General features: G+C 33.8%; 1 protein-coding gene across 1 annotated transcript in view; it reads right to left on the minus strand.

The window, feature by feature from the left end:
- The window catches only part of LOC129945262 (uncharacterized), a 79,875-nt gene that overhangs the window by 2,911 nt on the left and 60,200 nt on the right, over window positions 1-16,764 (minus strand). The window contains 2 exon segments of the mRNA XM_056054920.1: window positions 7,712-7,781; window positions 9,713-10,133. Of these exon segments, the coding sequence (XP_055910895.1) occupies window positions 7,712-7,781; window positions 9,713-10,133 (491 nt within the window).

The raw sequence follows: 16,764 nt of genomic DNA on the forward strand, positions 1-16,764 counted from the left end.
TTCAAAAATTTAAATCAAAATTTAAATTTGTATAAGTTTAAAAAAAAAAGCTTTAAATATTAATTTTGTTTCGGCAATCCTTAGAGCGTTGAAAACTATGACCCATTTTTCAGATACAGGATTTTAAAAAACGACTAAAAATATTTCATCAACAAATCTAAAGGTAAACAGCATTTGACCAAAATGTAATATAAATCAGAGGTCATAAGAAAAAACTCGTTAAGTTTATTTCACTCATTTTAAAGGAGAGCAGTTTAAAGTATTTGAAAGACTCGTAGAATTACAAACGACTTGTGGGTGATTTGAAACTTCTGTCGAGTTGAAAAAAAAGATTATGTACGAATTATTGAACTATTTCCTATTTCAATGTATTTATGTAAAGTTTAGTTGTTTTTTTATTTTGTTGTGGTCTTGTGTAATTCTTTGTTGTAATTTCTAAATCAATAAAAATTGGCTGGGATGCGACCCACACTAATAACTTCCTATCCCGTCTGTCGATATCTCTTGCTTAAAAAATTTTTAGGTGTTTTTTACACTTCAGAATTTCAGAAAGTAGTAAACTTATAGCAAGCGTCAAACTACGATCAGAGTGCATGTGTTAGTTGTTAGTAAAAAATAATACAAATTATAGCCTAACACACGCACAAAATACAAAACAAAATTAGCATTTAACTATTACAGAACAAAAAATAAAATGAGAACGTTTACGATAATGGAGCACTGGTTCTAAACAAAGCTTTATTCTTCCCAAAGTTATTTCTATGGAAGTCAATATGTATAAAATCAAATGAGCGCAGGTGATGAGTTCCGCCTCGGTAATTCAAATACCCACAAGAAAGCAAATAGGGTGCATCAATTTCACCATTAATGAGATGATGAAAAAATACTAAGTCATTATTAACACGCCTTTGATGGAGAGATTGCATTTAAAGAAGAAGAATACGATGTTCATAGGGAGGCAGATCATAAGGATCATCCCAAGGAAGACCCTTTAGGGCAAAACGAATGAAATTATGTTGAATTGATTCAAGCATATTCAAGATGAGGACGAACATGACAATTATACAAAGAAAGAGTAACATAGGGATCATTGAACTCCTTTATAAAAACCAAGCATAGAACTTCCCTTATTAACAATAAAATTAATGTGATGTGTAAACTCTAAGTTGGAACAAAAATGTACACCTAAAGCCTAGTACATACTTGTGAACCCTCTCGTGAACCCATACAAATTTCAGTTTTTGGTTCACCCGTGAACTTGCTCGTGAAGCTGAGTGGAGAACAAAGTGGAGAGTTTTCGTTCACGGGCAATTCACGTGCAAAATGTACGGGAACTGTTGGTGAAGCTTGGACATTTGGTTTCAAATGTTCACAACGTGTACTCACAAGTGTGTACGAGTGAGCAATGTCAAAAGTTCACTTTCTCCACTGGCGAACGTTCACTTCACGAGGAAGTATGTACTAGGCTTTAATCTTTAAATTTGGAGACACGATCATGGGAAAATGGTTTGTATATTTGAATGAACTTATCGAATACACACAACTTTTAGTCGGTAAGCTAGTTTCATCCCAAGTCACAACTCATCCCGTAAATGAAAAATACTTGAGCTCAATGAAAACAGTTGTGCGTTTTGGATTTAAGTTATGAAGTGACACGTAAGCAATGGTTGCAGTAGTTGAAAAGGTTGTACGTTATACCTGTATAGGTATAATGTATGTACGGTGAAAAAGTGATTCTTAAAAATATACATACACTCTTTCTGGACAGTTTTTTTAACTTGTACTAAGTATTTATTCTATTATAAAAGCGAAGGCAAGTAAAATATGTATAAAACAACATTATTCGTAAATAATAATATTTAAATATACAAAGGTACCAACATAATACAATTTGATAGACACTTTAAAATAGTTAGTTGATTTAACATATCATATTCGTTTATCCTTTACAGTGGCGCTACACGGCCATCGATGGTATTTAGTTATAAAAATAGATAAATGTGTACTAAATGCATTCATTTGGATAAAAGATAGGAATGGATTTAAATTTTTTCGGGCTCATGCACAGTAATTGGGTTTCATTAAATACAAGTAAAATAATTAAACAAAAACTAATTTAAGATTTAAAATTGTAACCCAAAAAACCGTTTGTGTAAACGAGATTTTTAGTCGTCAACGAATTTTTACCACTTTTAGGACAATTTCTTAAAAAGTTTTTATTTATTATATAAACAAATACAAATTGGATAAATGTAATTAATTTTAAGTCAATATTTTCTATTATTCACGAGATATCGTATTGAACATTAATTTTTACCAATTTTGCGAACTTTTTTGTAGATTTTAATTTTTCATGAAAAAAGTGACTGTTAGATTTTTATAAAAAAATAACTGAATGTTGAAAACAATAGATGTTCAAATGGTAGACATGTGCATTCAAGAGGACACAAGCGTCCACAGGTTTTTGTCAAAACCAACCTCTGTCTATCAACTCCTACTCTCACCTTCCCGCGGTGAACATCGGGTGCCTAGTACCTCAACTGGAGATTGGGTTCCAACCCCAGTGGAAATTTGTTTGGGGCAGCAAACGATAAGGCACCTCTCCTTATCCAGACGGCAGTGGAGGAATTCCCGAGATGAAATCAACGGTGGCGTCTACAGTTCCAGTAAGGTTGAACTACTTAGTAAACACCTTATGGGGCTTCTTTGACTTATTCGGAGCCCAAGCCTATAAGGAACGGTTTTATCCGGCTCCCCATCCTTGGAGTTATACTTAGGATCTGGCCCTCCAGGTAAGGGGTTGTGCCGTCAGGGTGACTTCCTGGCCACGTAAAAGCTTTCATATTTGCGAAGCACAAACAAGCCTCGGATACGGATGGATTGGCTGTTGACAACCAACGCAAACGAATAAAGGACAACGAACTTCGGATATGCACGTGGAATGTTAGGTCCCTTAACAGACCTCGTGTGGCCGAAGAATTAGCGAAGGTCCTAGACCGCTATAAAGCAGATATCAACGCCATCCAGGAAATAAGATGGGATGGGCCGGGCAAAAAGAGGATGAAAAACTGCCATATTTCCTATGGTGACTGCTACCACGAAAACGAACAGCGCTTACAAGAAGTCTTGAGCTATAGGTGCATAAACGAGCTCCTCATGACCAAACGCATCATAACTTAATTTGGCAACATTAGCCTGATATGCGCGCACGCTCCCACAGAAGAGAAAGACGACAACACCAAAGATATGTGCTTCGAGCTCCTCGACAAAAAATAAGCCATAAACTCAAATTTCTGAAGAGATATATGAGTCGAAATTCAATTTTTACCAACTTTGAGTTATGTTTTCTTTAATTTTTTATTTTTTATAAAAAAAATTGTCAATTCGTTTTTTCTCAAAATTTTATCATATGTTGAAAACTTTATTTTGCGTTGCATAAAATTGTTCTAGAGATAAAATCATTTTTGAATCGTAATATTTAAAAGCAAATATTTTTTTAGTTTTTTATTTATATAAAAACCGTAAGTTCTGATATACAATTTAATTCAAGTCTCTAGTGGTTTTGGTTCGTAAGATATTTAGGGTTAACAAAAATGTTCATCTTTTTTCAAACTGCTATGTTAAAAAAACCACCAACGCAATTTTCTTGAGAGCCCTTTCTGCATCTTTTTGTATTATTATCTGTATAACAAATTTTTTTTGAAGTCGATATCTTCTCTAGTTCTTGGGCTATTAACTACGAAAAAACTGTTGCGAACGTACGGACGTACGAACGACGCACGCACAAACATCCCGATAAAAATCTTTTATTTCGAGTCTAGGTACTTTGAAACGTCGAGAAATGTTAAAATTTTCAATTCAACAAATCATAACCACTACAATAACTTCTTATGGTAAGTTAATAAAAAAATGTTTCGAATGTTTTCAGAAGAGAATAGGAACCTACTTTTAAGCTTGAGTTAAAATAAGAGTAGTAAGTCTTCCATATTTTTTAAATGACCTAATGTAAGTGTCGGTGTAGTATTTTCAAAACTATTTCCGACCCTATCGAGATGCACATCAAAAGAAATGGATTTTAATGCTCTACCCATTACTGCGAGCTCTGGTTTTCTAAAATATTATTAAAAAAGTGAAGTTACGGATTTTCGACTTCGCCCATGTTGAAATGAATGTTGAAAAATTGTTTAATGAACAACACGTTTTAATAGAAATAGCTACCAATTTTGAAGAACGAATGATTTTAAATTCTTTGTTCAGTTAAAAAAATGAAAATTAATTCTATAGTTTTCTGAGTTGTAAGATGCAGAAAGGCAACAAATAGCTATCCCTTTATGTATAAAAGACTATTAAAAATTTGTATGTAAAATTCAATATGCTTGTTCAAACTTACTTACCCTAAATGTTATATTGTTAAGCGATTGGAAATAAGGGTTATCTATGTTTAAATGTTATTAACTTTTATTAATGTATCAATTAGGTGCTCAACGCTGCCTCCCTTGGTCCTTATTCATTTTCTATATCGTTAAACACCAATTTTCTTCAAAATTCAAATTCTTATTGTATTTGACTCAAGGTTCTGGAAATAAAATATATCCGGGTGCCTGCTGAAGATCCCGTGAAATTCTTTAGGTCCAATATAATAGCCCTTAAATATTTTAATAAAATAATTATTTTTCAAGGTTATTAGAAATTTTTGAGAAAGCTACTTAACTTATCAATTTATCAATAAATAGTAAAACTATACACAATTTTTTACATTTACGTTTAACAATTAATTGTATTTCTACATTTAAGTATATCATTGCTTAGTGCTTGGACTCACCGTGTCAAGTTAGCATTACATATTCACTATTTTAAAAAGTCCTTAGAACACAAAAATTGTTCTTTCTATGAATAATTACAATTGATTGCATACTTCGTTTTACCAATTTTTAAAAAACTGCTAATTCGGATTTTTTTCGCTAAATTTTGACCCTTTATTGAGTATGATGAGAATTTGTAACCTTATAATATCTTACAACACGAAATTAATTTTAAAATAACTCAGTAATTCAATTGAAAATAATAAAAAAGGGGAAAAGCTTGAACATTAAACTTCCAAAACAGTATGTGGAAAAGTTTAAAACATCTATCGATTTAACCCAAATAGGTAACTCAAATTTTCTCTTAAATATCAACTTCTCTATTTTATCCCGTGGTCTATTTCCTTTTATCAAAAATGAAAAGAGAAATTATTCTTCCATATAACCAATAAAAACATTATTGAACTTTCTAAAGCTCCATTATTTTTTTCGAGCAATTCTCAATAACAATGTTTTGAAGTCCTTCTGACAATATACGTATATCTCTCCAAAACTTTAAAAGGTAGATATTTTGTGTACTTTTCAATGTCAAGTTGTTAAATCATTGAAAGAAAAATATTTTTGCTACACTTTTACACCTAGTTTTACAAAATCTTGTTTTTTTCTCGATTTCAATTCCAGTGTTGAAGCTGTCCGATGCAAGACAAACAAACAAGCAAACAAACAAACAAACAAACAGACAAACAAATAAAAACAAACTGTTAAAAGAACACAAGCACCCGATGACGACAAGGACGATGACGACAACGACAAAGACATTGTGTAATCCTGACTATTTCTCACTTTTGTAATACATAAACCTATACACCGCACCACGTCAAAAAAAAGGACGAAATAACACACAAAATAGACACAGAGACAGGCATTGGGATTGGAGTACATTTCTATTCAAGCACCATGTTCACCTTGCGAAAATAAAATTCACATAAAACCAAAGGAAAAACAAAACCTAGACAAAGAAGAATCTATCTTGTCCTGTGATGGTCCTGAGTTCTAAGTATGCGGAGTCCTTGAAGAATCCTTGGTATATCGTGTGTCGTGTCATTGTTAAGGCGAACAAAATGCTCATTCTCTCTAACAAGACCGCCTTATACCTTCAACTGCGACTACCTTCATGGTATTTTTTTTTTGGTGCGAGGGAGGTTCAAGTATTTCGTATTTCCCCAGTTGTTTGAGACGAACGACGCAACGGGTGCATGTTTTTCCTGTCAAACTTTTGGAAGAGAAAATTTATCAGATATTGCGTATAGCTAGTTGAAAATTTGGGATATGTCTTCGTCGTCTTGTCGTGTGTTTAAAGGTTTTACGGGACTAGATGAAGGATCCTAGGTTAAAGTTTTTCCCTTTTTATTTTGGTATGTTGTATACCATGAATACCTCTACACATCATTTTCACTATGGCATTGGTTGTGTTTGTTTTTTTTTACTTTACTTTTGATCATAATTTTGATTGAGGAATTCCGTGGTGTGATGTTTTTGGGGGAATTTAGTGGTTATAACTTTTTAATGATTCTGGCTTTTGTGTTAGATTATTTTGGTTACCGCATAATTTAATTGAAATTTTTCCTTTTGCATGTGTGTTTATTTTTTGTCTCCTATTTTTGAAGTAGGTCCTGTCAGTTCCTGACGAAGGAAGATATCCAAAAAATCAATCAAGGGTAGTAATAGAATCCCAATCACATTGTTATTAGTTAATTAAACTTAAACCCAAGGATCAAGGATATCTTTCAATTCAGGACCTGGATTTGGATGTGTGCAGATTAGAAAAAAATATCGTCCATCAGGCTCATCTGATATTGATTTTGATCAAATTCAAACGCATCAGAGCATATTTTCCTATAAGAGAGTGGACAGAAGACAGAAAAAAATTCCTTAAATAAGAAAAAATGATGATGGGATGTAGAGATTGTAGAATGGCATGATGGGTGATATGGTGAAAGAATATTTAGCTAGAAGATAGGACTTTTCAAAAAAGAAAGCAAAAAATAACGAAAAGATAAAGCAATTGTGAGGTGAGCCAAGGTTCCAGCTAAATTAATTGCCTGGTTGGGAAGAAGAAGTTTTTCCATTTTCTGCATGATGTCCTTTTTTCTGTTTTCCAATTTCATTTACTTTGCAAAGCTTGGTCGGTGTATGTGTATAGCATATATTTTATATAATGCTTATTCTACTTTCTACAAAACGTTCCTTAGGTGTGTGGTGGCATATACTATGTAGTCATTCGAGTATGTTCTATATTTGAAGAATATGCCAATGGCAGCAAAGAACCAGAAAACGAACATCATGTGAACATGAGTTGGGTATAATAGTGTTTTCAGTATATGGGGCACATACCGTTATAGTGGTACGTATATTGAGTATTTGTTCTCGTTTTTAGGATGAGAATAGTAATTAAATCGAATTGTTTTGGTTCTACAGAGAATGCAACGAAATTGTTTAAAAATAAATTAAAGAAAATAGCATGAATAAAATAAAAAAAAAAAACAATTTGCAAGCAAGACTTGATTCAAAGGTAAAAAAGTTATTTTACTGCAATATGTAATTAAGTTTGATAGAATTATAAATTACCCAGGTAAACGAGTAAAACAGCAAAGAATATGATTACAAGACGTGCGTGTTTTTTGTTTGTTTTTTTTTTCCAAAGAATTAAAACAATGAGAAGTCACTGCTGCAGGCTTGAATTTTAATCGTTAACACAGGTATCCATGGTATTGAATTTTTTGCATTATAATTTAAAGCAAATATTTAAAATTTTATGAACATTTTAGACACATAATTATTCATGATGGGAAAATAATGGGTATTGAATAAAACATTCAATTAAAGTTTAAAAAGGATCATAATCATACATTATATTAAAGTGATTGTAGCTTGCTTTTGTCTTGTTTAGCATAAGGTGTTTCTTTAAACGCTTTTTATCTTGAAATTTAAATAACAAAAATATGTGTGTTAATGTTTTTGAAATGTCAATTCTTCTTTCTCTGGCCTTGAAATAAGACTGAATTTGACTAATAATACATTTATGTTTGTATGTAGTTTATTTTGGTTTTGACGTACTACTCTGTTTAATTCAGCATACAAAAGTTGGTAACCGTTAACTTGCAATCTTCGGCCTTCTTTGGAGATGACCTAGATAACGCCATTTACATACAAATATAGAATGTTGATTCCATCCTTCAATATTGGAGAGTCTATAACTCATATGGGTTGGTACCATCTTTATTCGACAGTTTCGTTAATTGACTATCTTATAAAAGTGGGTCTTTTGGCTAACAAATGATCCTTATTGCTTTCATATAACTTTCACAGTTTTACAACTCCATATCCAACGTAGTGAACGTAAGTCGTTGTTTGTGGTCATTAATGACGATGGTTTTTTTGGACATTGGCAATGCTGTTTTTCAGGACCCTGAATCATCAAAATTCATGATACTGAGTCTCCAAATGTTGTATCACAAAATATTGCATACATAAAAAGGGTATTTCTGAATTGTCCTGTTTTAAACTTTTCTGTTGGAAAAAGCAAATATTTGTTCTAGAATTTAATAAAAATTCACTAACTGATAGAAAAAGATCAATGCACGTGTAGTTATTTGGAAAAATTAATATGCCAAGTGCGAGTAATAAATATTTATATTACGGTCTTAAATATTATTATTTTTTGTTTTGAGATTTCCATAAAATTAAAAATAGTCAGATAACAAATCGTGCCTAAGTTTATGAAAAAACACTTAACTCTTTAAAACTAAAAAAGAAACCAAATTAGGATTACAAACAATGATGGCCAAAATATTTATGGACCTAAGGAATATTGCTACATTTAAATGTATTAAAATATTTAGCTGAAGTATGTATCTTATTTCAAAACTGTTATGATACGTAAGTTTAAAAAAAAAATCAGTTTTAATGATTTTTGACTTTCCATAGGAAATTATTGTAAATTGAAAATTTTGAAATTTCTTGACATTTCATGATCCCTAGAGTCGAAATAAAAGATAAAGGTAGGTGAACATTTTGGTTAATCCTAAATATCTTAATAACCACTAACGCTAAAAACTTGAATTTAAATTAATATCATATATCGTAACGTGATACCAAACCAGTATATTTTTATAAAAAAATCCATTAAACGTTTTTTTTTATAAATCAAAAAAACTGAAAACAATATTGTCACCTCGAAAATTTTACAAAAAAAAACTGATTTCATATCCAAAACAATTTTGTGCAACGAAAAACAACGTTTTTATCATCTGGTAGGTTAGGTTAGTTAGTTAGTGGCTGTCCAGATGTCATTGACGCACGTAGACCTCAGGGGTCCATTGTGATACCACTAATGAGGTTACTCATGGGAAAGTAATGAACTTAAACAAACCATTTTATTTTCAAACCATACCTAATCACGCCTTTGGTCGCGGCTAGTGGAGCCAGTGATTCCCTATTGATCAACACGACAGCTGATCTACAGTGGCCCACTGTCTCCTTCTCAACCTTTTGTACTTTCCAGTCGTGAGTAGGCAGCTCCGGATTACTTGTTCTGATCAGTTTTATGATCATGTCTGGGCAGTTGTGTAGGGCCGGAAACATTATACGTGCTCTTGGCCGGCAAGGAGTATTCTCCCTTGCACCAACCTCGAGCTTGGCACCCGGCCAGACTTCTGGCCAGCCATTGACAGCAGCCCTGTATATATTGAAAGATCTCTGATCACCACAGGCGATGAGTTTGATACGATTTTGGTACCATCCTTCATCGGCTGTTTCTGGAAGAGGCCCCGGATTCTCCACGATGACAGATAAAAATCTGAAGCCAAGGTGAGACTTGACGTCTGCCTAATGATCATGAGAGATGTTACCATCCACATGACTCCTGTCAATGACTGCGGCTATGATCTTTCCTTTGAGCGCGTCGCTGATGTAAAGATCTTTATTGAAGGCTGTTGTGCTGTTGAAATGCACCTTCTGCCTTTTTGGTTTAGGTTTGTCGCCCTCGAAAGACCTATTGCACTTTGACGTTAAGTCGCCACAGGTCGGTTTGATATTTTTGCTAAGAAACCCACTAGCCCATTCGAGTTTTCGCGTTTGCTCCGATGTTCTTTCCGCCGCCGGTATGACACCGACGGCGGCTAGAATCTTCTCAGCATTGCGTTGGTCTCGATTGGCCTGTGACAACTTGGACTTCTTGTTGGCCGGCCCAAAACTATGTCCGTGTGACACAGATGTGGGTCCACCTCCAGAATTAGTCGCTACCGATGCCAATCGGGGTGTGCCCTGACCCTTTGAGTCAATTCCACATGTCGCAGATTTTGTCTCTCCGGTTGGGGTGTCCCTTCTTGGGGTCGCTTGCGACGTCCTAGCAGGAGCGGGGAAGAGGTGGGGTCAGAGCTGTTCCTCTGACGGGTAATTCCTTCAAGTAAAGGTTGCGGCTAGTAGCGGGAGATGGACTCTCGCTACTAGTAGCAACAAAAGGGTTGACAACACGTTCACACACCTAAGTTGGCTCGACAGCCTTTTCAGGAGATGTGACCGCATTGGCAGCCTTGGCGCGATTTTTTTGTTTAATTATTGTTTTGTTTGATTTTTTATGATTTGCATTTTAAATTTGTATTCCCACGAGCAATGCGGAAAGACGGACAGCCCCGGCAGAGCCGCTTGCCGGGGTAAGGCAGAAATATGACGGACCTTGCCACAGCATGCGAAAGAGCTCGTTAATGGCTGGTTTATCCTCTAGCCTTCCATTTTTCGGCACGGTTTGCGTGCAAGTACCCTCACACAACTACTGAAATTAGGAACCTCTAAAATGAAATTGGGTTTCCGAACGTTGCACTATTAAGGAGTTACAACATTCAGCGATCCAACTCAACAGGACTACTGTGGTGATCATTGCCCACCTGGCACCCACTTGGAGGGTTTAAATGAGGATTTTGCCGGGCTATCATCTGGTAAAATTAAAAAAAAAAAAAAATTTATAAAAAATAGATTAAAAAAAAAACAATACTCAAAGTTAGTTACAATTGAATTTCAACTCAAATATCTTTTCAAAAACATGAGCTTCAAACATATTTTATCTTAAAAAAAAACATTGTTTTTAAAATTCGGAAAAATTTTAAGAAAAATTAAATTGACATTTTTTTTACTAAAATAAAAACCAAAAAAAATATATAAGAAAAGTTGGTAAAAATTGATTTTCGACTCAAATATCTTTTGGAAACTTTGAGATATTGCCTTTAAACTACTTCTATCTTTTAAAAAACATTGCTGTTAACATTCAGTAAAATTTTAAGAGAAATCTAATACTAATACAAAAAATAAAAACCTTAAAAAAACAACAATGCTAAAATTTCTCAAAAATGTATTTTCAACTCAAATAGCTTTTTAAAAATTAAAAATATTGTCTTTAAACTTTTTATTTCACAGAAAATATTATTTTCGATATTCAGTAGCTTTTTATAAAAATACAACAGTCCGTTTTTTCATACAAAAATAAAATGATCAATAAATAGTACGCACAATTTGGTAAAAATTGAAGTTCTGTTCTTGATATCTCTCAAATTAATTTCATTCATCCAATTTGTAAAAATTTACGAAATGCTTCTAAGATTGGTAACAATTTGTTTTCGTCTTTTACAAAACTATATTTTCAAACTAAACTATTTCTTTGTATGAAATATGTTGCTGGTGGTAAGTTTCTTAAGAATTATTCAACTCACAACTTTTTTAACCCAACACGAAAACCTATAAAGCAAGACAAATCGACAGACGGGATGGGAAGTTATCAGTGTGGGTCGCATCCCATTCTCTTGTTTTTACTTTCAAATAAATTTTTGAACACTATCAAAACAATTTTGGTAAGACTACAGAATTTTAAAGTACAGAATTTCGACTAAAATGAATTTTGAGACATTCAATACTATCCTCGTAGTGCCCGTGGTATGATGATTAGTGCGATGGACTGTCATGTTAGAGGTCTTGAGTTCGATCCCTGCCTATGCCACCTAAAGTTTTTTTTCACTGGTACTGCCTCTTGCGAGGAATTGACAAATTCTCCAAGGGTTATACTTGTCATGAAAAGTGCTTTCTCAAATTTGCAGTTAAGATTCGGCTTAAAACTGTAGGTCTCTTCCATCCCTGGCAACAGTACTCGCATACAGGAATGGTTGAGAGTTGTCAGTCACTAGGAACTAGTTCTCAAACGGACTGTTGCACCACCCAATTTATTTCTTTAGTTGTTTATTATCTTGAAAAACGGACTGAATATTGACAGCAACTTTCACAAATGTAGCTTCAGTATTACAACATCGTTATTAGTTGTCAAAGTTTCAAAGTATTTGTAATTAAGCTTTCAATTAAAGTTTTCAAATAATTTCAAAAGCTTTTTGAAAAGAGAATGAAAAGAAAGAAAACATGATTCCTCCAAATTGACATCACAAACATGAAGTGTTTGCCCTTGATCTTTTGAATTATAATGACATATCAGTTGGAATCATAGGGATACTCGGTATCAAAAACACTTCTCGTTTTGATTTACCAGTTAAGATTATAGCTTCAATCAAATTCGGTGGATTAATGTTTCGCAATAATATAATTAAAGAACCAATTTTCAGATTGAAGTAATGCGGTGGTATACCAGCCGGTTCCAATGAATTGAAAAATTCAATTGGAAAATTCATTGCCTTATCTTGATTCATAACACTGTCAATTGATTTATATGTCGTAACTACACCTGGCAGTTTCACTTGAATTTGAAAATGAATGGCATTGATATGAACGTTCTTCGGTGCTAAAATGGCGAGTTCACTCAACCAATCATGATTTCTGTAATTCCGAAGAATATTTGGAAAAACACATTCAATCAACTCATCTATATAGATTGCGCAATTGTACAAAAATTGTTCGAAAGTGATCAATCCATTGGTACGGCCAATTGATATTTTGCATGACCAATTTCTTTTTGATAACTCATTGGCAGTGGCATCATTATGTAGGTGAATACACATATTAATGTTCAGCCTCAGTTGAGTACATATCTCCAAGGAACTGATAACCTCAAACAGGCGTTTATTTCATCATTAGGAGTTGATCGAGGAATGACAGGCAATGTTTAACGAAAGTCCCCTGACATCAATATCAGAGTCAGAGAACCACCAAAATAGCTGTCGATTACCGCATAGATCTTGCATTATTCGATTAAATGCTTCTATTGATTTTTTATTCGCCATTGTGCACGCAGAACTTTTGCCATAGCAGAATTTCTCGAAATATTGCAAGTTGGAGTTTCAATCACCCGTAATTCAATGGCAATTTTAATGCAGAGTGTGCGGTCCGACCACCTTCTAATGTTGTATCAGAAATTCCCGAAGATGCAAGGGCCAATGCAATTTTCTGTTTCGATTGAATAGCCGCTAAAATCAATGATACAACGAAAGTTATCATTACATTCGATTGTACAAATATACGTATGTAAATCATTAGAATTGAACTCCTGCTCACGTTGCAATTCACGATCAAAAAAATCATATATCTCACGATTTGGTGCGGTCATACACAATTGTGCTAATGTTTTATTTACAATTTTTAGACACATATCTTCATTATTATTACAGCTTCGTTGTTCATTTCCAAGGTAATCAACTAATCGGCATTTCTTTAAGTATTACTATAAATTGTTTGTATATGAGATTATAGAAAGATGTTGAATTTACACCTTTTCAAGATTTTTTTAAATTTTCTTTACTTACAAACCTTCTCTGGACTTCCACGAATAATTCAAGACCAAAATTATCCAAATCGGTAAAAGCTATGTTGAGTTATAACATAACAACGAAAAGATGCGTTGATTTTTATATATATAGATAATAAATGCTGTGTTTGAAGAAACTCAAGTAATCCTTTTAACCGCAGGACTTTAAGCAGGGGAAAACAAATATTTCAATAATTCTTACTACAAGCGGAGGGTTGTTTCAAAGAAACTGGTCAAAAGGGAGCACAATTTCAAAAAAATACCCAATTATTCAAAATTTCTGATTAAAACTGTTAAAATATTAAGTAGTACCCGTAGCATGATGGTAAGTGCGTTGGACTATCATGCAAGGGGTCTTGGGTTCAATCCCTTCCTGTGCCACCTTAATTTAAAAAAAAAAAATTTCGCGGGTACTGGCTCTTGCGAGGAATTGACAAATCCTTCAAGAGTAATTCTTGTGCTTTTTCAAACTAGCCGTTCGGATTCGGCCTAAAATTGTAGGTTCCTTCCATTCCTGACAACAATACTCGCACACAGGAATGGTTGAGAGTTGTAAGTCACTAGGCCCTGGTTCACAACGGACTGTTGATCATACCATTTGATTTGAAAATATTAGAACAGCCTGGGGAGCGAAGAACTACAAGCCTTTAAAAGCTTAAAACATTTGAATATCGATCAAACTTAAAAAACGATATTTTTCTGCCAATTACAAAACTTTTATACCAATATAAGTTTCTTAAACCTTAAATATACTGCGAATACAAATTCAAGCTTCTTATTATAAGAATCTTTCAATTTCCGGTATGGGCTAATTATATGATACTTCTTGAAAAAGGTGTAGTAAAGAAAAACATGTTTGATGTATTTTCCCAAAAAACATTCAACTAAATAAGACACATATTCACTGGATTAACTGGATTAACAAATCATAAGGAATACCTAACAAAACAATGACCGACAGAAAATAAAAATACTCAATTTTCTTAGAAATTTTAAATCGCTTACCCAGACCCGCTTAATTTTTCAAATGAAGCATTATCCCTCAATACCCAAACTTATTTAAAACATCCTACAAAAAGTGAATTTATTTACCTTCCTATACTTCTTTAAAATTAAACCTCTGGCACAGGTCCGAATCTTCAAATCCCCACATCTTCTTTGATCCATTTTCCTTTATCAAATTTTCAGTAGGAAGGGTATTCAAAGCAGATAGAGCTGTATCATAGGTACATACTTCATCTCCAACACGTGTTCACATACAGATAATAAAGCCTCCATTTCTATAACCAATTTCAAACGAATGCTGGCAATTTATTTCAAGTGCTTTTTTATCCCAAAGAAACAAAAAATACAAAAAAAAAACAACATTAAATAATGGAAATCTTCAGAACTGACTTCATTGAATAAAGAAGAAAGGAACTCGACAACAAAATAAAAGAAGATATAAATATAAAGGTTTCCTTTAAAATATAAACATTATTTACTCTCATAATATGTATGCTCTTCATCTGCTTTGAATACGAAACACATCACATTCAAAGGAGCAGAGACCATCTTAAAACAGCAAACAAAAAAAAAATAGGAAACAAGGACCTTCTCGATGGTCTTTGGATTTTTTTTTATATATTCTATCAGAAAGGAAAAAATAAAAAAAAAGAATCGAAAGAATAGACCAAAGCACTTTCACTGTTCTTGGCTTCTTTCATTTTGTTTCCTCTTCAGCTCTATTTTATTCATCCAATTTTCAGACGTTTCGGTCTGGTTATTGATGGCTGGCCTCTTCATTCAATCTGCTCCTTAAGTGTCAAAACAACATCAACTACTAATAACCTCTTAATGAGGCGCATATTTCTCAGAAAGCTAGGCATTCTTTCTCTCTATCTTTTGCTCTCTTTCTAGGACTTTGTCCCGTCCGTCGTCGTTCGTCCGTTTCATCTTATCAAACCCAACCCTACTCGAGACTGTTGGCTATGACTTTCATAAGGATATAGATACAACAATATGCCTCCTCCTTTTAATAAGATATAGCTATGATGGCACGACCTACACTGAGTCCGCAAAATAGAAGGACATTTCAGTTGCCGCGAAACCATTTAAGCGATGCGATTTGGTTTCCGCAAAATGGCATCTTCTCTTCATCCGCAATGCCATAAATACTCCAAAGAAGACGATGACGACGAAGAAGAACGGAAGACGTCGTCGACGACGACCTTGTTTTTGAGTAAAATTAAATTTACTTGCTAACAGAACGCGCAAATGAACTTCTCGCCAACATAATAATGCACGCCCTCCAGTGGTTAGCAGTAGAAGTAGAAGTAGTAGGTATAATAGATGATGGTGTGGTGGCAAGTCAAATGGCGGCACAGCAGTGATTTTCTTGGAAGAAGTGCGAGAAAATGACTCGGGGCTTATAGTTATTTGCTTGCGATTGCGATGATGATTCCAAGTGATTTGATTTCTATGAAGCATCGAAGACAACAAGGCTTTCCTTCGCTTAACAGGGGCTGAGGTTGATGGCGGTCTGTTAAGGTATTAAAGGTAGGTTTTTAAAGAAATATGGTGCGGATGAGAAAGTTTCCGCAAAACTATAAATCTTTGAAATTACTACAAACTTATTTTCCTCCACACCCTCCCATCTTTTATCCTCGTTCCATCCACACAGCATTTTTTAACGACGGGCGATGACGATGCGATGGCTTGAGCATGAAAGTTGAACTTATATACCGAAAGCCAAATGCTTTTATAAATGATAACCTTGATCTGAAGATTTTCCTAGAAGAATTCTTTGTTCAGCCGGATCAATATGGATAGAGGCCTGAACCTGGAAGTCGTTAGGATAATTAGGAATATAGTTTCTTTGGAGATATTTCTCCATTTTAATAAAAGCTTTAAAGGTGAAGGATGATTTAGTTGGCTAGATCATCATGTTTCACTTGGAATTTTATTTTTCTATTCATCTTTCGTAGTTCCTTTAAAATTGTTACGGAATTTTTACTTCCTTAATTAAATCTCAAAACACCAACAAAATTGATATTTTTCTTCCACCTCAAGTTCAAAACTAAGAAACAACTGGTAAAAAATTCCTTCTAAAGTATTTCATTGATTTTAATTTGAACTTTTTGAAATTAATTTCAGGAAACTCGGAACACAAGTTTTCCTTCTCCTGGG

The sequence above is a fragment of the Eupeodes corollae genome, chromosome 2, assembly GCF_945859685.1.
Source record: "Eupeodes corollae chromosome 2, idEupCoro1.1, whole genome shotgun sequence".
In the NCBI taxonomy this organism is placed as follows: Eukaryota; Metazoa; Arthropoda; class Insecta; order Diptera; family Syrphidae; genus Eupeodes; species Eupeodes corollae.